Source organism: Eumetopias jubatus, unplaced genomic scaffold, assembly GCF_037043125.1.
Source record: "Eumetopias jubatus isolate StellerSeaLion01/CBP00866 unplaced genomic scaffold, mEumJub1_p1.0 scaffold_1, whole genome shotgun sequence".
Lineage (NCBI taxonomy): Eukaryota > Metazoa > Chordata > Mammalia > Carnivora > Otariidae > Eumetopias > Eumetopias jubatus.
The window spans coordinates 197024172-197045725 of record NW_028274807.1 but is presented as its reverse complement, the minus strand read 5'-3'; the positions used below and the strand labels follow the sequence as shown (position 1 = coordinate 197045725).

The 21554-nt window shown below is 37.3% G+C and overlaps 1 protein-coding gene and 1 pseudogene across 3 annotated transcripts in view; one reads left to right on the top strand and one right to left on the bottom strand.

Annotated features, from left to right (window-relative positions):
* The window catches only part of NEK4 (NIMA related kinase 4), a 37601-nt gene that overhangs the window by 7870 nt on the left and 8177 nt on the right, over positions 1-21554 (bottom strand). For 2 of the 3 annotated variants that reach the window (XM_028124400.2, XM_028124401.2), the window contains exons 7-14: positions 19024-19428; positions 14255-14404; positions 13560-13712; positions 12876-12942; positions 12026-12135; positions 10830-10918; positions 9405-9610; positions 8808-8941 (exon numbers count right to left, since the gene is read on the bottom strand). In XM_028124400.2, coding sequence (XP_027980201.1) covers positions 8808-8941; positions 9405-9610; positions 10830-10918; positions 12026-12135; positions 12876-12942; positions 13560-13712; positions 14255-14404; positions 19024-19428 — 1314 coding nt within the window. The remainder of the gene's footprint in view (positions 1-8807; positions 8942-9404; positions 9611-10829; positions 10919-12025; positions 12136-12875; positions 12943-13559; positions 13713-14254; positions 14405-19023; positions 19429-21554) is intronic. The other variant, XM_088028124.1, reaches the window with a different exon arrangement.
* Positions 5798-6091, top strand: LOC148165119 (ATP synthase F(0) complex subunit g, mitochondrial pseudogene; annotated as a pseudogene).

Here is a 21554-nt window from a genome sequence, read left to right as displayed (position 1 = left end):
CAGTTAAGTGTCTGCCTTCAGCTCAGGTCATGATCCCAGGGTCCTGCTGAGCAGGGAGCCTGCTTCTCCCTCTCCCTCTGTCTGCTGCTCCCCCTGCTTGTTCTCGCCCTCTCTCTGTCAAATAAATAAAATCTTTTAAAACAAACAAAAAAAGTTGAAATGAAAGGACACCAGACAGTAACTCAAAGCTGTGTGAAGAAACAAAGATCTCAGTAAAGGGATATGTGGGCAATTATCAAAGCTAGTATTATGTAACAACAGTTTACTTCCACTTTTTGTCTTCTACATGAATTAAGAGATACATTCAAAAAATTATTAGTCTAAAAGTTAGTACTATTGTAACTTTGTTTAGTTTCTACAAAATTTAAGAGACTAATACATTAAAAATGCCAATTACTAGTTTATATTTTTGGACTCACAATATATAAAGATGTAATTTTGTGTCATCAGTAACTGAAAAGGGTGGGTACAGAGCTTTAAAGCAGCAGAGTTTATGTTATTGAATGTAAGCTGGTATAAATTCAGATTAGAGACAGATGGTGGTGATGTTGGTACAACAGGAACATACTTAATGTCACTGAACCAAACACTTAAAAATGGTTAAAAGGGTAAATTTGAAATTATGTGTATTTTACTACAATTAAATAAGCAACATATGTATAATAACACAAATTTAACAACTTAATGTGTTTTAAAATTAATTTTTAAAACAATTTTTAAAAACATTATATCATATATTGTTGAGTCTTTAACATACAGAAATGTAATCTATTTGCCAATAGCACCACAAAGGAGGTGGTAGCAGCAAAGGTGTATTAGGCTAAGGAAATGACTCCAGATAGTAACCTGAATCTACAGGAATAAATGAAGAGAACCAGAAATAAATAAATAACAAGGTTACTATAGAAAAAGCTACAAACATATACTTTCTCTCCTCTCTTTCAACTTCAAGAGACATAAAGCCATATAAAGAAAGAATTATAACAAGGTAACATTGGTTTTGTAACATTTATATGACATGTATGATATGTAAAATGATATCACCATAAAGGGAAAAAGAGAACAGGAGTAACATTGCCACATCTCACTGGAATTAAGTGAGTATAAAGCTGAAGTTGATTCTGATAATTTAAGATGTATATGATAAGCTTTAGTGCACCCACTAAGGAAAGAAATGGAAAATATACAGGAAAAAAATTAAGGAAATTAAAATGCTACATTAGAAAATATTCACTTAATGCAAAAGAAAGCAGTAAAGGAGAAATACAGAACAAAAAAACATGAGACATATACAAAACAACAAATAAAATGCAGACCTGAGTCCAACTGTATCAGTACTAACATTTAACATGAATGGATTAAACAATCCAATCAAAAGGCAGAATGTTAGGGTGGGAAGAGTACAAGACCCAGCCGTATCCAGTACCGACAGGAAGCACATAACAGATCAAAGGTGCAAACAGACTGGAAGTAAAAGGACAGAAAAAAGACACACCACGGAACAGCAACCATAAGAAAGCTCAAGTGGCTATACTAATACCAGCTAAAACAGACTTCGAAACAGACATGTTACTAGAGATAAAGAGGAACATTTTATGATAAAAGAGTCCATCCATCAGAAAGATCTAACAATTATACACATACATGCACCGAATCAAAGCACCAAAATACATGAAGCAAAATTGATAGGAGGGTAAGAAGAAATTCAACAACAGCTGGAGACATCAATGACATCGATGGAGACATAACACTCCACTTTCAGTAATGGGCAAAACAACCAGGCAGAAGATCAACAAGGAAAATAAAAGAAGAAAAAGAAGAAGATCAACAAGGAAATAAGCTATTCGGTCAACACTATAAACAAACTACAACTAACAGACATCTAAAAAATACTCCCCACGAGAGCTAATATAAATATTCTTCTCCAGTGCACATGGAAAATTTCCAGGTTAGACCATATGCTAGACCATAAAACAAAGCTCAATAAATTTAAAAAGATAAAAATAATATGTTCTACAGTCACAATAAAATGCAATTAGAAATAAGTAACAGAAAGAAATTGGGGAAACTTAAAAATATATGGAAATTAAACAACACACTCCTAAATAACCAACCTTACAGAAATAAAAAATATTTAAAAGGATTGCTATTAATAATTACATGCTAATTAGTTAACTTGGATGAAATGGACAAATTCCTAGTAAGACACAAAATTAGAAACAGAAGAACAGACAATCTGAGTATAACAAGACACTAAATTCATTATCAAGAAACTATCCACAAAGAGAAGCCCAGGCCCAGATGCCTTCATTGGTGAATTCTATCAAACATTCAAAGAATACCAATTACTCACTAACTCTTCCAAAAAAATAGAAGATTAGGGAACATTCCCCAACACATTCTATGAAGCCATTATTACCCTAATAACACAACCAAAAACATCACAGAAAACGAAAGACCAATATCTTGTAAGAATATAGACAAAAGAATCTTCAACAAAATACAAGAAACATGACTCCAAAATCATGTAAGTAGTAGTATATAACATGACCAAGTGAGGTTTATCACAGGAATGCATGGATGGTTTAACATCCCAAAATCAATTAATATAACATAGTCAATAGCATTAAATACAAAAGCCATATAATCATCAAAATAGAAAGCATCTGACAAACCCAACACCTTCTTTGATAAACAAAACAAAAAAACACTCAACAAACCAGGAAAAGAAGGAACCTTCTTCAACCTGATAAAGGGTATCTATAAAAACCCACAGTCACCTAATGGTGAAAGACTGGATGCTTTCCCTGTTAGATCAGAAGCAAGTCAAGGATGTCCACTTGCACCACTTCCACTCAACACTGTACTGGAGGTTCTAGCCAGGGCAACAGGCAAGAAAAGAAGACTAGAAAGTAAAACTAACTCTATTCACAGATGACATGATATTATATATAGAAAATTCCAAGGAGTCCACCACCACCAAAAAAAAAAAAAGTATATTAAACCCAGTAAACAAGCTCAGCAAGGTTGTAGGACCCAAGGTCAAGATTTTCAAAATCAAATTCATTACTATGCATTTGCAATAAACAATCCCAAATGAATATATAAAATTCCAAAGCATCAAAAAGAAGAAAACACGCAGGAATAAATTTGACAAGAGAGATACCAAACTTACACTCTGAAAACTGTAAAACATTGTTTAAGGAAACTTAAGATCTAAATAAATGGAAAATCACCTCATGTTCATGAATCAAAAGTCATTTATTAAGATGGTAATACTCCACAAATTAATCTGCAGATTCAATTCAGTCCCTATAAGAATCCCAGCTGGCTTCTTTGAAGAAATTGACAAGCAAATTCTAAAATTCATAGAATTGTAAGGGACCCAGAATAGCCAAAACAATTTTGAAAAATAACCAAGTTGGAGGACTCATCTATCTTGATTTCAAAATTCACTACAAAGCAACAGTTAACAAGACAGTATAGTACTGGCATAAGGACAAACACAGATTAAAGGAATAGTATTGAGAGTCTAAAGATAAATCCATGTGTATATGGTCTTTTTTTTTTTTTTTACCAGATGACAGAATAGTTTTTCCAACAAATGACAGACAACAGGATAGCCACATATATAAGAATGAAGATGGACCTTTACTCCAAGCCATATACAAAACTTAACTCAAAATACATCAAAGACCTAAATGTACAGACTAAAACTATAAACCTTTTAGAGAAAAACCTAAAGGTAAACCTATACGATCTTGGACTTGGCAATGGGTTCTTTGATGACACCAAAAACACAAGTAGCAAAAGAAAAATAAATTGGACTTCCTCAAAACTGAAAATTTTTGTGCTTTAAAGAACACTATCAAGGAAGTAAAAAGAAGAGGAGGTGGAGCAGCAGCTGCACTTGCCACCCAAGGTGAATGATGGGCTGAAGGTGGAGCTGGAGAAATTCAGGGGGCAGGACCCTGCCCAAACCCATTGCACCCCAAAGGTGGGGGCCTACAAAGGAGAGGCTGGCCCCAAGCACCTCAGCACCCACAGGGAGGACCTGGAGCTGCCCCCAGACCAATAGGATTTGCCCCGACCACTGCCGCCCATTGAAATGAAGGTAAGGATTTCACACCGTTAAAAAAAAGGGGGGGGGGGGAGTAAAAAGACATTCTACCACTCCCACAGAATGGTAAAAATATTTACAAATCATATATTTGATAATAAGACTTCTATCTAGAATATATAATTCCACAACTCATTAATTAAAATATAAATAATTCAATTTAAAAATCAGCAAAGAACTTGAGTAGACATACCGCCAAAGAAAATATACAAATGGAAAGTAGTACATGAAAAGAAGCTCAACATCATCAGTCATCTGGGAAACACAATGAATACCACTTCATACCTGCTAAGAAGGCTATAAACAAAAAGTCAAATAATAACAAGTGTTGACTAGAATGTGGAGAAATCAGAACCCTCTTATGCTGCTGGTAGAAATGTAAAATGGTGCAGTTGCTTTGGAAAGCCATCTGGAAGTTCCTCAAACATTTAAATGTAGAATTACCATACGACCCAGCAATTCCACTCCTAGTTATACACCCAAGGGAACTGAATCCACACAGGAGCGCGCACACCAATGTTTATACCAAACTTAGTCACAACAGGCAAAAGGTGGAAACAACCCAAATGTCCATCAACTGATGAAAAGATTCAACAAAATATTGTGTGGCATATCCACACAACAGAATACTGTTCAGCCATAAAAAGGAATGAAGTACTGATACATGCTCCTATACGGATGAACCTTGAAGACAGCATGCTAAGTGAAAGAAGCCAGTCACAAAAGACTACCTATTTTATATGATTCTATTAAATGAAATGTCCAGAATAGGTAAATTTATATAGAAAAGGCAGATTACTGGTTCCTTAGAACTGAAAGGAGAAGATAGAGGGCCAATAGCTAGAAGTACAAGGTTGCTTTTTAAGGAGACAATAATATTTAAAATTGTGGTGACAACAAATATGTATTTGTGAATATATTAAAAAACCACTGAACTGTACACTTAAAATGGGTGAATCACATGGTATGTGAATTATATCTTAAATCTATTAGAAAAGGTAATCCTTAATTTAATTCAACCTGATTGAGTTGAATCTACTGAATCCTAGAACAGAAAGATTTTTTTCTTTCGCTATAAAGGGTATCAGCATAACAATTAGTGAAATTTAAGTAAGGTCTGTAAATTAGATAATGGTATTGTATTAATGTTAATTTTCTGAATTTGATCACTGAGCTATGGTTATATAAGGACATATTCTTTGTATTTGTTTATTTATTTCCAGAGAGAGAGAGAGAGAATCCCAAGCAGGCTCTACACTCAGTGTGGAGCCTGATGCAGGGCTTGATCCCAAAACCCCGAGATCATGACCTGAGCCAAAATCAAGACACCCAACCAACTGAGCCACCCAGGCACCCCTATAAGGACATATTCTTGTTTTTAGGAAATACACTGAAGAATTTAGAGGTGGAAAGACATTCTCACAATTGGATAGAAAAATAATTATACATATGGAGAATGAGACTAATGAAGCAAAAGTGGCAGAATAGTAATATTAGGGAATATAGATGAGGAGTATTCAGGAATTCTTTATATTCTTTTTTGCAACTTTCAGTTAGTCTAAAATTATTTTAAAATAAAAAATTAAAACAACACTTAAATATCATTTATTATTAAATTGCTGGAGAAGTGACATTCAGTAGTGGCCATCCAGGATAACAGACTTTCCATCCTGGAACATGGCCCAGTTTGTCCATAACCTTGCAGAGAAGGCCCCAGCGCTGCTGTGACTTACTCAAAGCTCTGGCCACATTTTGGCTAGGCTGAGCTGGTTCTTCCAACCAATCTCTGCTGAGATTCCTACAGCTATTCAGAGCTCGAAAAAAATTATCAAGAGTGTTCAAACTATCAGCTTTCAACAACTCACAGTTAAGGAAGCTCTGCTGAATGGTTTGGTGGCCACTGAGGTGTGGATGTAGTTTTATGTTGGTGAGTTCATAGGCAAGTGTGACATCACTGGCTATGATGTTTAAAGACCAATCTTTAACATCTGTTTATATTTGGTTTGAGTGTTCTTGGACCATGTGTGTTCAGACTGGTATTTGAATAAAATAAGATAATGTATCAAAGACAAAAATAAGCTGGTGGAGAAGCAACTGTATTTCTAGGAATTTAAGGCTTTACTGTTGTTGCTATTATTACCACCAAAAAACTAGAAATATAAATATTTTTAAAGTATAACTAGTCAAAAAATGTTTGTTCAGGCACTACTCTGAAAGTTTCCATAATGCAGGTGTGATGCAATGCAATTGACTCACTGGAGAATAATCTGCATGACCCAATCAGGAACTGATTGGAACTCAGGAACTCGCCCAGGGAGAACAGGAAAAGAACAGTGGCCTCAGAAGCACAGGAACGATCAAGAGTGGTTGTTACTACAAGGACCTGGCTGTGCTTCTAAGCTCAGTTGTAGCATTATATGAAAAATACACACTATAAACTGTGTACAGGCTAATCCTGTTTGGGCTTAAAAAAAGGCTATGATACACATATGGATGTGATGGATGTGTACACACACAGCAAACCACAGACATATGTATAAGAGAATAAAAGGCAGTATAGAACAGTGGTTGAGAACACGGGCTCTGGAATCAGATTGTCTGCACTGAAGGCCAATTGTTCAGCCAACTGTTAGCAGTGTGACTTCAGGCAACTCATTTAATCTCTCTGTGCTTCAGTCTTCCTCTGTAAAATGGGTCACTTGTATCAACTTCAGTGGACTGTTGGAGATTTAAATGACTTCATATATGTAAAGTGCTTAGAAAACCGTGTTAGTAGTAGTAAATGTTACTACGATTTATGGAATGATAGACAACAAAATCTGGAATCACAGAGGGCTAAGTTACACTGATTTTTATTTTTAAATCTGTGTGTTCTAAATGTTCTACAACAACCATGTATTTATTACTACCTTTTTATCAGACAAGAAAAAGCAGTAATTTTTAAAAATCGGTATAGAGTTGTTTGTGTTCTATAAATATAAGTATGCCTTACTGTTCACTTTCAAATAGGTGAGCATATATAATGAATTTCTCAAAAAGAAGTAAGATTTAAGTATAATAACAGTAACCTTAAGCAGAAAAGTCAGGTGAGTCAAACTAAAATTTATTTAGAAAATGATTCTATAGCATCCTAATCAAAATCTGAGCTGACATTTTTACAAAAATTAATAAGTTGATCCTGAAGCTCACATGGAAATGCAAATAATGGCCAAAAGAGTTTGAAAAAAAAGAGTAAAGTTAGAAGACTAACACTTCCTGATTTCAAAACTTACTACAATGCTACAGTAATGAAGACAGTGTAGCATAGACATAAATAGAGACATAAATGATTGGAACATAATTGAGAGTCTAGAAATAAACCCTTACATAATGGTCAACTGATTTTCAACAAGGGTGTCAAGACAATTCAGTAGGAAAAGAACAGTCTGCCGGGACAACTGGATATCCACATGCAGAAGAATAAAGATGAAGCCCTTCCTTGTACAATTAACTCAAGTGGATTATAGACCTATTTGTAAGAACTTGTATGATAAAACTATTAGAAGAAATGATAGGAATAAATCTTCAAGACCCTAGGTTAGGCAAAGCCTTCTTAGATATGACACCAAAAACTACAAATGACAAAAAATAAGTTAGACCTCAACAAAATTAAAATCTTTTGTGCTACAAACAATGCCATGAAGGAAGTGAAAACACCACTAGAGAATAAGGAAAACTTTTTGTAAATCACGTATCTGATAAAGGACTTGTATCTAGAATATATAAACAACTCTTACGATTCAACAATAAAAAAATAAATAATTTTAAGATATGTAAAAGGTCAGAATAGATGCATCTCTAAAAAACATCTACAGATGACCAATAGGTGCATGAAAGATGCAAACATCATTACCCATTAGGAAAAAGCAAATCAAAACGATAATGAGGTATCACTTCCCACCTACTAGGATGGCTATAATCAAAATGATGGCAATAACAAGTGTTGACAAGAATGTGGAGAAATTAGAACCGTCATACATTACTGATGGGAATGGAAAATGGTACAGCTACTTTGGAAAACAGTCTGGCAGTTCTTCAAAATGTTAAACATAGACTTTCTATATGATTTAGCAATTTCCACTCCTAGGTACATACCCAAGACAAATGAAAACATGTCCACACAAAAACAAATGTGCAGAGCAGCAGTATTCATAATAGTTAAAAAGTGGAAACCACCTAAGTGTCCATCAGCTGATGAACAGATAAACAAAATGTGGTATAGCCATAATGGAAAATTATCGGACCATATAAAACAACGAAGAATGTGATATATGCTACAACATGGATGAATCTTGAAAACATTATGCTAACTGAAAGAAGCCAATCACAAAAGACCACATGTTTTGTATGAGTCCATTTAAATGAAATGTCCAGAAGAGGCAAATCTATGGACATAGAAATATCAGTGGTTGCTTAAGGGTGGAGGGCTTGGGGGACAATGGAGAGTGATGAGTAGAGTCTCTTCTGGGGGTATTAAATGTTCTAACATTGGTTGTGGTAATGGCTATATAACTCTGTGAACATACTAAAAACCACCGAATGGTACACTTTAAATGGGTGAAATGTACAGTATGTTAATTATATTTCAAAAGTCTGTTAAAAAGAATTGTATAGCATAAGCAGCTGACACAGCTGATGGGACACTCACCTCTCTCTCCAATTCATCCTCTTCTTCCAAAAGATCATACACCTGTTCTAAAAGCTGAATCCCCAGGCCCTGGATTACATCAGCTCTCAAAACTTCAACTATTCTTCTGATCTTTTCAGAACCTGGCATAACAGCTAAAAAGCAATTCACAAAGATAGGGAAAAATAAATACTTTCACCACAGCAACGTGAAGAACATGTTTTTTTAAAAAAATCTTGTCATATTAAGATTCTTTTCACTTTGACAAGAGTTGGGTTTAATAACTTCATATATTTTTAAAGTGACGACAAATGTATATATGAACTTACACTTCATATCTCATTACCACCTCCTAAACCTAAAATCCACAACTGTCTAATTTCAAGAAAAGCCACATGAAAAATCCAAACATGCATTTATATTTATTTAAAGAAAACAACTTTCATGCAACTTTCCAGGAACACAACTTGCCGCATAAAACAAGATATGTCTTTTATGGAGCTATCCAAACAAAATAATAAAAAAGCAAAAAAATTTTGGCAGCATTATCTTCTTGGTGTGACACATTTCTCCAATAAGCATGCTCTCCAGTTTGCTGTAAAAAAATAAACTGATCACCAGAAGGTAGCTCTTTAAAATGGAGGTCCTCAGCTTCTTCTGCAACTTTCCCATGAAGTATCAGTGTATCCTGGTACTTCCGATGAAGTTTAAATTCTGACACTGGCTCTGGAACCAGGAGATCTTCATAGCTCTCTTTAGACTCCAATTTTAGGGTCTGAGTCATCAAGTGCACCAAGTCACTCATTTCATTTGTATGACACTTTCTGGGGGAAAAAAAAAATTCCCCTGTGATTTCATTGGCTTTATGAGAATTTTTCATTAAAAAATTAGATACAAAACAACATTTAGGAAGTTCTGCTTCTAAATAGCTAAGTAAGCTCTTACAGACAGACCCTTCCATAAATAAGTATAAACTCAACAAAATACAAAAATCCAGTATGTGAAGACAATGGAGAATGTACAAAACCTGGAGGCAGGTTCTGGAGGAGCGTCAACAACTTTTAGCCTAAGGGCAGGCTATAGGCCACTAAAGTACAACAGAAAACCCACAGTCTTTCTGGCCTGCAAAACCAAAGGACAGAGTTCAAGACAACCACAGCCACTAGAAAGTGAGAGTGAAATCTTAGAAAAGAGAGACCAGAAAGAAGCCCCAGGTTCTATGTATAAATTCTGCCCAACTATTTTTAAGTAAATTACATCCACGTACAAAGTTCAAGAATATTTAAAGCAATACAAAAAATACCAGCCCCCAATGAGATAAAACTGACAATGTCTGGCATCCAGTCAAAAATACCAGACATGCAAAGAAGCAGGAAAATAACACACATTTATGAAGACAAAAAATCAGTTAATAGAAACAGACCCCAAAGTGACACTAGTGATAAAATTTGTAGATAAGGACATTAAAGTGGTTATTATAAATATATTCCACATGTCCAAGGTAGAGGAATGCATTAATATATTAAGGAGAGGCACAGAAGTTATAAAAAGACCCAAATAGAACTCCTGGAAATTAAAAAATACACTGTTATGAAAACATGAGATAGGATGAGCAGACTAGATGCTGCAGAAGGAAACATTAGTGAACCCAAATACATGGCAGTAGAATCTATGAAAATGAAACAGAAAAAAAGTATAAAAAACACAGACACCATCAGTGAGCTATCAGACAACTTTAAACAATCTAATATAGACATAATTAAAATCCTCAAGAAGGCAAGAGTCCAAAAAAATTATGAAAAAGTAATGGTCAAAATTTTTGCAAATCTGATGAAAACTATAAACCATAGATCTAAGAAGACATTCTATAAGAATTCTGAATGAAATCAGACGTGTTCATTAGAAGAGATAGTTTTAGCTCTAACATGTACCAAAACCCATTTATAATGTTACCAATGGCAGCACTACAGGTCTGAATAAACATTTAGGACTAAACAAAATAGAAACTGTTTATGAAAGGAGACAGAAAAATAAGAACCTTACCGTTCCTTGGAATCCCCATCTGATTTATCAGTTGAACTTGTAGAAGAACTTAATTCATCCTCAGACAGACAGTGGATGAGTTTCCTTTCCTTTAATGTTTGGAAAAACAAAATTCCACAGGACAACACAACCAGAACATAACACACGCAACACTCTTAGATGCAATGTCTAGATACAGTGTGCATTTGGGTCCAATTTGACAGGAGAAGCTAATGATCTAAAAGTTGAAGTTACTTTACCCAAATGATATCCCAGTTCACCCATAAAGTTCACAAGTGAACCCTGAAGAACATTAAGGTAAAGTTTTACAAGGCCCTGGAAAGTCTCAGCTATGAAGAAATTTCCTTTCCAGAAGTACACAAATAGTTCTGGTACTCCAACTCCTAAGCAGAGGGCTGGTAACCTAAGGAATTTTAAGCTAGATAAAATGCCACCTAAATAAAAGCAACCTCAGTTTGCTTATATCTGAGACTCTTCGTTAAAATACCTTAAAGGATTACTTGATTTAATTATATGCAAACCTTACAACTTTAGAAAATGGAGAGGAATATCTTGATTAGTGAAACAACTTATTCATAGAATATTGTTAAAGCAACAAATCTTCCTTACTTTCAAGAACAGGAAGTTTCTATTTTTTAAAATAATTATATGCTCCTAGAAATAATGTCAGAAAGTCCAATACAGAAAAATGGTAATTATTCCCCAGGTATCATTACACAGAAAATGAACATGGGTTGGAAAACCTGCAACTTCCCATTTAGCCACTAGATGCTGCCCCTGCATCGTCCCTAGGCGAGAAGCTAAGGAACTCTGACACAAACAGGAAACCTGAGCAAAGATAAGCAAATGAGACTAAAATTTGGCCAGGTAGGCAGGTATATTGGTTACACAGCAGAATAAGCAAAATGTTGCCTAGTGGAAGCCTTTTGGAAGTCCTGTTTTAAAGACTACCTAAAAAAGATAGTAACTAAGCTGCCAACTGCTTATAAGAGCACCTAAAACACTCCTTCCTTTAATGGAGGAAAAATAATCTTTTTAGTTATTATTCACCAGTTCTTTTCCTTATCAAGGTGAAAAAATATAACTTAAGGCAATGCTGTCCCAGAAATCAATGGAGCTGGCATTTATGAGGTTTACTGTATTAGGCTTGCCTGATACAGACCTGTCCCCCTCTTCCATAGGACTGTGTAATGTACCTGAGCAACAGTGCAGTCGGAAGACAACCATCGGGCAGGGGCGGGCTGGCCTTCTTCTTGTGGTTTCCCTGGCCCTGATGCACTCCGAGAAGCTCTCCTCACTGAAGGGCCTGAAAAAGTGAGCACCCCCAGCAACTGTTTGTGGTGGGCTGGCCTCAACAGAAGAGGGCTTTACAGCAAGTGCCAGCCTAGAAGTAACTCAGCATATTCATCATCACTCTTGGTGTCTGACACCTCAGTTTAAACCTCAGTTCTAGGTCCACCAGCTCTGTGACCCTGGTCAAGTTATGTAACCTCTCCAAGCTTCTGTGTCCTCAGCTGCAAAATGCAGATAATGCTGCCTTCCTTTGACAGTTACCGTCAACAGGAGATGAGATAACGCTCTTAAAATGCTTCCCATAATGCTTGAGACATCATTCAATAAATAGAAACTGCTAGTGCTGTCTTTAGATTATAGAAATAAGGATGATCAGCCCAGGGCAGCACCATTCTCCCAGCTTCGTCTCTCTGTTTCTGAGAAGATAGCGCTTCCTGACCAGCAGAATCTGAACATGGAAACAAATTAAACGTTCACTCCATTTCCTGTCTGAAATCTTCCAGGAGTTAATGCCACTCAAAGTCCTCTTGCTCTCTTTTTAATATCCTCTTCCCCTGATAATACAAGTTCCAGACCCAACAGCCTATGCTGATTTTTTTTAAAGGCCTAAGAAATTTCAAAAATTCTTCCAAATCTGTTTCCTAAATGGATCACTGATGCTGAAAATTCTTCACACCTCACAATCAGAACCAAGGCTATATCCATAAGCCAAACCAACAACCTCCAATAGATGAAGGAAAGAGAAAACTTTACCTGAGGGGAACACTTCTTCCTGTGATTGCTTTAGTCGCCTCCTCTCTCTTGCTGATAATGGTCGATCCTTTTAAAGAGAGTTAATTACTTTCACCCCTACTCGCTATTTTTCTAACAACTGCAAAGTTTGACGTATCATCCAGCACTATAGGAAAGGCCCTGCACAGGTCTTTAAAGGAGTATCTGTTTGAAACCAGTCCACATCACGGTTACAACTATTAGCTAGGAATGATCACAACCCTCATTTCTGGGAAGTACTCATTTTTGGAAGGGCAAATGAAAAATTTTGCATTTCTTACATTCAGAATCTACTTAGTGTCCTTAATTAAGTGGAAGTGACCATCCCTGGAACTATATTCCATCCACTTCAATAAAAGCTTCTGCTGAGAATAACAATTTTTGTCCCTCTGCTGTTTGGCAAAAGGCAGGGCTAAGATGTTTTGTTTTTAAGATTTTATTTATTTAGGGTGCTTGGGTGGCTCAGTTGTTAAGCATCTGCCTTCGGCTCAGGCCATGATCCCAGGGTCCTTGGGTCGAGCCCCTCATCGGGCTCAACCGAATGAGCCACCCAGCCCGCCCCAGGTAAGATGTTTTAATACAAAACCTCACAACATATGCAGGATTTTTACAACCAAAAAGTTTTATAAGAAGGTTGAAAAAAATCCAATATACACTCCCACAAACCTTTGATGATGACACCTCCCTGCTCCTTGAACAGCTCACAGCAGACCCAATGGCCACTCTATTTTGGTTTTCAGCATCTTTTTGTGTTAATGTGACATCCGTTTTTCCAACAGTGGGAAGAGAAGGCAAAAGTCGAGGAGCAGCCTCCTGGAACTTAAATAATTAAAAAGGGAGGGGTGGGAAATTATCAATTTCCTATAGAGCCACCTCCAAAGTTCCCCCACCAGTAAGTCTCCTTTGTATTTGTTAATGATTTGCTCTCAAAAACTTCAAAACATTGCACTTTATTGGAAAGAAACTCTGCCAAAAGTGAATGACCATCTAAGAAGCTTACAGAGAGTGTGCTTATGAAAGTCACTTCAAGAAATGAGGTGTCAACATGATTTTGTGCAGAAGAGAGAAACTATTCATCAGTATAACACAGGCAGGGATAAGAGATTTATTCTTTGTTAGCTTGTTCCCTTAACTCTCAAGATGACCTGTTCATTTTTGCTGGGGAAGATAAAATCTTTACTCTATTTCTAACTCACTGAGATTTGAAAACTAATAGTTAGCATCTCCCCATTGCCACCCCTCTCCATATGTTCCCTGTATTTCTTATGTGCCTTTTTGGAAACTGCTAATCATTCTAAATGAAGTCTATTTCCCAAGCAGCAGAATAATGACTTACTCCACAGAGCTCTCTGCTGGCCTACCTGTCTCTCTTCCCCACTGTGCTCAGGCAGTTCTCTTTTCTTCTGTCGTCGCTGTCGAGAGAGGAAAGACTCAGAGCCGGAACTCTGTGACTGTAAACCTGGGTGGGTTCTATCTGGTTTTTCCATAACACATTCACCAGCAACTTGATCCTTAAAAATAATAAAATGAAACAAACAAAAAAGAAAACAGAATAATGAAATAGTCTTTTGAACTTCCAAATGGCCAAACTATTGTAAAATTATAACTGGAAATGAGAAGGAGGAGTGTCTTTCTCAAGATGCATGCTCATTTGCAGTGCTGAGAGGCAAAGACAAAGTGCTGACATCAGTTACCCACATATCCTGGCTTTTTTTTCTCTTTTCCCAAAGAAAAATAAGTACTTACTTTTTAAAAAATATTTATTTATTTATTTGAGAGAGAGAGAGAATGAGAGAGAGACCATGAATGGGAGGGACAGAGAATCCCAAGCAGGCTCCATGCTCAGTGCAGAGCCTGAGGCGGGGCTCCATCTCACAACCAAGATCTCAACCTGAGCCGAAACCAAGAGTTGGACACTTAATCAACTGTCCCACACAGGTGCCCCAAAATAAATAATTATATATATATGTTTTAAAAAATTTAATAAAGATATTTAATAAAGATTAAATAAAGATCTTTATTCATTTGCGACAGAGAGACAGAGACAGCATGAGCAGGGGGAGAGGCAGAGGGAGAGGGAGAAGCAGGCTCCCCACTGAGCAGGGAGCCTGACCCCAGGACCCAGAGATCATGACCTGAGCTGAAGGCAGATGCCTAACCATCTGAGCGGCCACCCAGGAGGCACCCTCAAAATAAATAATTATTTTAATTACTCAGATTGTTATTAACCCGAAACTACGGATGTTTTCGATTTACATTTTTTTATTATTATGTTAATCACCATACATTACATCATTAGTTTTTGATGTTGTGTTCCAGGATTCATTGCGCATAACACCCAGTGGTCCATGCAGAACGTGCCCTCTTTAATACCCATCACCAGGCTAACCCATCCCCCCCCAGAACCCTCAGTTTGTTTTTCAGAGTCCATAGTCTCTCATGGTTTGTCTCCCCCTCCGATTTCCCCCCCTTCATTCTTCCCCTCCTGCTATTTTCTTCTTCTTCTTTTTTTTTTTAAACATATAATGTATTATTTGTTTCAGAGGTACAGGTCTGTGATTCAACAGTCTTACACAATTCACAGCACTCACCATAGCACATACCCTCCCAATTTACATTTTTTTTTTAAAGATTTTATTTATTTATTTGACAGAGAGACAGTGAGAGAGGGAACACAAGCAGGGGGAGTGGGAGAGGGAGAAGCAGGCTTCCCACCGAGCAGGGAGCCCGAGGCCGGGCTTGATCCCACGACCCTGGGATCATGACCTGAGCCAAAGGCAGACGCTTAACGACTGAGCCACCCAGGTGCCCCTGATTTACATTTTTTTAAAAAACGTTCTTTTCTGGGGTGCCTGGGTAGCTCAGCTGGCCAAGCAGCTGACTCTTGATTTTGGCTCAGGTTATGATCTCAAGGTTATGAGATCGAGTCCCATGCTCTACATGGAGTCAGCTTGAGATTCTCTCTCCCTCTTCCTCTGCTCCCAGCTTGCACGCTCTTTCAAATACATACACACATAAAATCTTAGGGGGGAAAAAAGGACCTGAATAGATATTTCTCCAAAGTAGGTATACAAATGGCCAATAAGCACAGGAATAGATGCTGAACATCATTAGTCATTAGGGAAATGCAAATCAAAACTACAGTAAGATACCATTTCACTCACTAGGATAACTAGATAAAAAACCAGAAAATAGCAAGTATTGGTGAGGATGTGGAGAAATTGCAACTCTCATATATTGTTGGGAAGTAAAATGATGTAGTTGCTTTGGAAAAGTCTTAGAGTTCCTCAAAAAGTTAAACATAGAGTTACCATATGACCCAGTAATTCCAATCATAGGTATATACCCAAGAGAACTGAAAACATATGTCCATACATAAACTTGTATAAGAATGTTCATAACACTGGGCGCCTGGGTGGCTCAGTTGGTTAAGCGACTGCTTTCAGCTCAGGTCATGATCCTGGAGTCTCAGGATCGAGTCCCAGGGAGCCTGCTTCTCCCTCTGACCCTTCCCCCTCTCATGTGCTCTCTCTCTCTCATTCTCTCTCTCTCTCAAATAAATAAATAAATAAATAAATAAATAAATAAAAAGAATGTTCATAACACTAACAAAAAAAAAAAAGAATGTTCATAACAGCATTATCCATAGTAACCAAAAAGTGAAAAGAACCCAAATGCTCATGAACTGATGAATGGACAAATAAAATATGGTGTATACATACAGTGAATTTATTTGGCATTTTAAAAAGGAATGCAAGGATGCCTGGGTGGCTCAGTTGGTTACATGTCTGCCTTCGGCTTAGATCATGATCCCACGGTCCTGGGATCAAGTCCCACATCGGGCTCCCTGTTCAGCGGGGAGTCTGCACCTCCCTCTACCCCTCTCCCCTGCTCATGGTTCTCTCTCTCCTCTCTCTCTCTCTCAAATAAACAAATAAAATCTTTAAAAAAGTAAAATAAAATTCCTTAAAAAAAGTAAAAAAAAAAAAGGAATGCAATACTGGTAGATGCTACAACATGAATAAACCTTAAAAACATCATGTTAAGTAAAAGAAGCTGTCACAAAAGGCCATAAATTGTATGATTCTATTTATAGGCATACCTCATTTTACTGTGCTCCACTTTATTATGCTTCACAGATAACTGTGGTTTTTTTACGAATGGAAAGTTTGTGGCAACCCTGCAATGAGCAAGTCTATTGGCTTTACGTCTCTGTGTCACATTTTAGTAATTCTCACAATATTTCAAACATTTTCAATGGTACTGTATTTGTTATGGTGATCTATAATCAGTGATTTCTGATGTTACTATTGTAATTGTTTGGGGGCACCACAAACTGTGTCCATAAGAGATGGAGAACTTAATTGACAAATATGTGTGTTCCGACTGTTCTACCGACTGGCCATTCCCCATTTCTCCACTTCTCCTCAGGCCTTCTTATTCCCTGAGACACAACAATACTAAAATTAGGCCAATTAATAACCCTACAATGGCTTCTAAGTGTTTAAGTAAAAGGAAGAGTCAATAGATGTGGCAAACTTCACTGTCGTCTTATAGAAAGAAACTGCCACACTCACCCCAACCTTCAGCAACCACCACCTGCCATCAACCTCAAGGCAAGACCCTCCACCAGCAAACAGATTATAACTTGCTGAAAATTCAGAAGGATGGTTAGACTGTAGTGTAAATGTAACTTTTATATGCACTGGGAAACCAAAATTTACACCCCTTTATTGCAATACCCGCTCTATTGTGGTGATCTGGAATTGAACCTGCAATGAGGTGATATACCTGTACGTGAAATGCTCAGAATAGGCAAATCCTTACAGACATGGTTGCCAGGGGCTGGGGCCAAGGAGCAATTATTATTGCAACTATTATTAGTGGGTATGGGGTTTCTTTTTAAGGTTATGGAAATGTTCTGGAATTAGACAGTGATGACTGCACAACTCTACAAATATACTAAAAACCATTGAATTGGTACTTTAAGAATTAGAAAACTAAACAGAAAAAAATGAAAGAAGTGAACCTGAATATAATTTGAGAGCCAAGCAGAACGAGCAGGACACAGAGTTTTATCCACAAAGTACTAAGAATTCCAGTGTCCAAAGAAAGTTTAAGACTTTAATGACTTTAAATGACAAGAGCATTATACTTGGACTTTTCCACAAAAACAAAAATTTATTTAAAACATTTGAATATAGGGGTGCCTGGGTGGCTCAGTCAGTTAAGCGTCTGCCTTCGGCTCAGATCATGATCCCAGGGTCCTGGGATCGAGCCCCACGTCCAGCTCCCTGCTCGGCGGGGAGCCTGCTTCTCCTCCTCTCTCTGCCTGCCTCTCCCCCTGCTTGTGCATGCCCACACGCGCTCTCTCTCCCTCTCTCTCAAATAAATAAGTTCTTAAAAAAAAATAAAAATGAAACATTTGAATATAAATGTATAAAATAGTTTTTATATATCTTAAAGATATGAAATATAAAAATATATTTAATAGATCAAATTTAAATATTTTAGCAGATTATAAAAATGGTTAAAATACATCTTAAATATATTTTTAGATTATTTTACATATAAAAATGAAAAGGTAACCAAATGTTCTTTCTCTCCAATCCTCAGCTATAGCCATGTTTTATCTAACTTACACTTCTTTCCAAGTTCAAGTAGAAGTTAACCTTTCAATTTACTCAGAAGAGTCTCTTAGTATCAAAATCCTTTTGCTCCTTTCCTTTTCTTCTTCTCTTCCTTCCCCTTTGGTTCCAACACATAAAATACTTTTTTTTATTCCTTAAGAAATAAGACCAATCACTAACTTTCCGAGCGCAAGAAAAAATGTGATGTTACCTACTTGGCAGAACTACCCATCCATGTGGAGGCCTAAGGAAGAGTGACAAAGAAATGGGAGAAAACATACAGATAGCATGCTTCTACCAAATACCCTACAGTGGGGCACAAGGCATCTAAGAATCCTGCGGGTCCTATCCTTTGGTTTCTGTAATGTTTAAACTGGCACACAGAATAACTGGTTTTCCTAAAATGCCAACTAGAACACAATAAACAACACAACTCACATCTTTGTAACCGCACTTTCCAGTTTTCTCTCTGAGACCAGCACCTCATGCATCTCACTCACCTGGTCTTTCAGCTTTTGGTCTTTGTTGAGGGGCTGCAGAGGTCTCACTGGATCATTCCTTTCCCCAGTGACATCATCAGAGGACCATGCGGGAATTAGGTTTCTGGGTTGAGGGCTGGGCTTAGTGCCATCCTGCAGCTTCTCCTTCACTTGAGAAATACTGCATTTACTTTCTAGCTCATTAGAGGCATCTAAGTGTCTTGGCTGATTCTCCCGAACTAAGTCATCGCTCAGTGAATTCCTTCTTTCTGCAGGTAAGATGTCAATATTCACTTTACTGATGGTTGCTAACGATTCTGAGGTATTGCTCATGTCCGGTTTGCAGGTGTAGCCTTTCAAACTTGCTGGTGTCTTCAAGGGGCCAATGACTATGGGTTTCTCCTGGGATAAACATTTGTCTTCAGCCTGAGTGAAAATATGCTTCCAACTTATTACAGCACTCCTCATACCACTTAAAATTAACTCAAAAAAGGTACAGCAGGTTCCTCAGAAAGTTAAACATAAAATCACCATATGACCTGGCAATCTCACTCCTAGGTAAATATGCCAAAGAACTGAAAGTAGGACTCAAACAGATACTTACTCACCAATGTTTACAGGGGTTAAATAACCCCTAGCAGCACTATTCACACTAGCCAAAAGGTGAAAACAACCTAAATGTCCATTAGCAGATGAAGGGATAAACAAAATATGATATACACATAACAATGGAATATTACTCAGCCATAAAAAGGAATGAAGTACTAATACATGCTACAACATGGATGAACCTTAAAAACATGCTAAATGGAATAAACCAGACACAAAAGGACATAATGTATGATTCCACTGATCTAGAACAGGCAAACTCATAGAGACAGAAAGTAGATTAGAGGTTACCAGGGCCTGGGAACAGGAGGAATTGGGAACTATTGCTTAACGAGTACAAAGTTTACTTAGAGTGATGAAAGCGTTTTGGAAGATAATGGTGATGGCTGCATAATATTGTGAGTGTAGTTAAGGCCACTAAATTGTAGGCTTAGAGGTGGCTCAAAATGGCAAGTTCTGGGGTGCCTGGGTGGCACAGTTGGTTAAGCATCTGACTCATGGTTTCAGCTCAGGTTGTGATCTCAGGGTTGTGGGATCGAGCCCCGCATTGGGCTCTGCACTCATCGTGGAGTCGGCTTGAGATTCTCTCTCCCTCTGCCCCTCCTGCTCGTGCTCTCTCTAAAATAAATAAATATTTTTTAAGAATGGCAAATTCTATGTCGTATCCATTTCACCACAATAAACAGAAAATTTAAAACTTTTAAAATGAATCAACAACCTAAATATAAGAGCTGAAATTATAAAACTTCTAGGAAAAAACACAGGCAAACATCATCATGGACTTGGATTTGGCAAGGAATTCTTAGATATGACATCAAAAGCACAAGCAACATAAGAAAAAAACAGATAAACTGGGCTTCATCAAAATTAAAAGCTTTTGTGCATAAAGGGACATTATCAAGAAAGTGACAAGCCAACCTATAGCACGAGAAGAAATACTCGTAAATCATGTATAAGGATCTACTGTCCAGACTATAGAAAGAACTCTTAGAACTCAACAACAAAAATACAAAAAACCCAACTAAAAATTGGGCAAAGCGCTTAACAGACATTTCTCTAGAGAAGGAATACAAATGGCCAAGAAACTTGTGGGAAGATGCTATGTCATTAGTCATTAGGGAAACGCAAGTCAAAACCACACTGAGATATCGCTTCACATCCATTAGGATGGCTAGAATCAGAAAAGTAGAAAATCACAAGAGTCAGTGAGGTTGTGGAGAAACCAGAGCTCTTGTGCACTGGCTGGTAGGAAAGTAAAATGCAACCACTCTGGAAAGCAGTGTGTTGGTTCCTCAGAAAGTAAATATAGAACTACCACATGACCCAGCAATTCCACTCCTAGGTATATATCCCAAAACAGGAACCCAAAGACTTGTACCCAAATTTTCACACCAACAGCCAAAAGGTGAAAACAACTCAATATCCACCAACGAATGAATGGATAAGCTAACTGTGGTGCGTATGTACAGTGGAATATTACTCAGACATAAAAATAGATGGAGTACTGATACATGCTACCTCAAAAACATCATGCTCAGTGAAAGAAGCCAGACACAAAAGGTCACATATTATGATTCCATTTATGTGAAATACTCGGAATAGGCAAATCCACAGAGACAGAATACACATTGGTGGGTTCGAGGGGCCGGGTGGAGGAGAGCATGAGGATGATTACTTAATGGGTTTGCAGTTTCCTTTTGCAGTGACGTGGAATGTTTTGGAACTAGATAGAGGTGGTGGTTGCACAACGCTGTGAATGCACTAAATGCAATTAATGGTTCACTATAAAATGGTTATCATGTTATATAACCTGCTTAAATAACCTATCGTTTTAATACTTTTTTTTTAAGATTTTATTTATTTACTTGACAGAGAGAGACAGCAAGAGACGGAACACAAGCAGGGGGAGTGGGAGAGGGAGGAGGCTTCCCACTGAGCAGGGA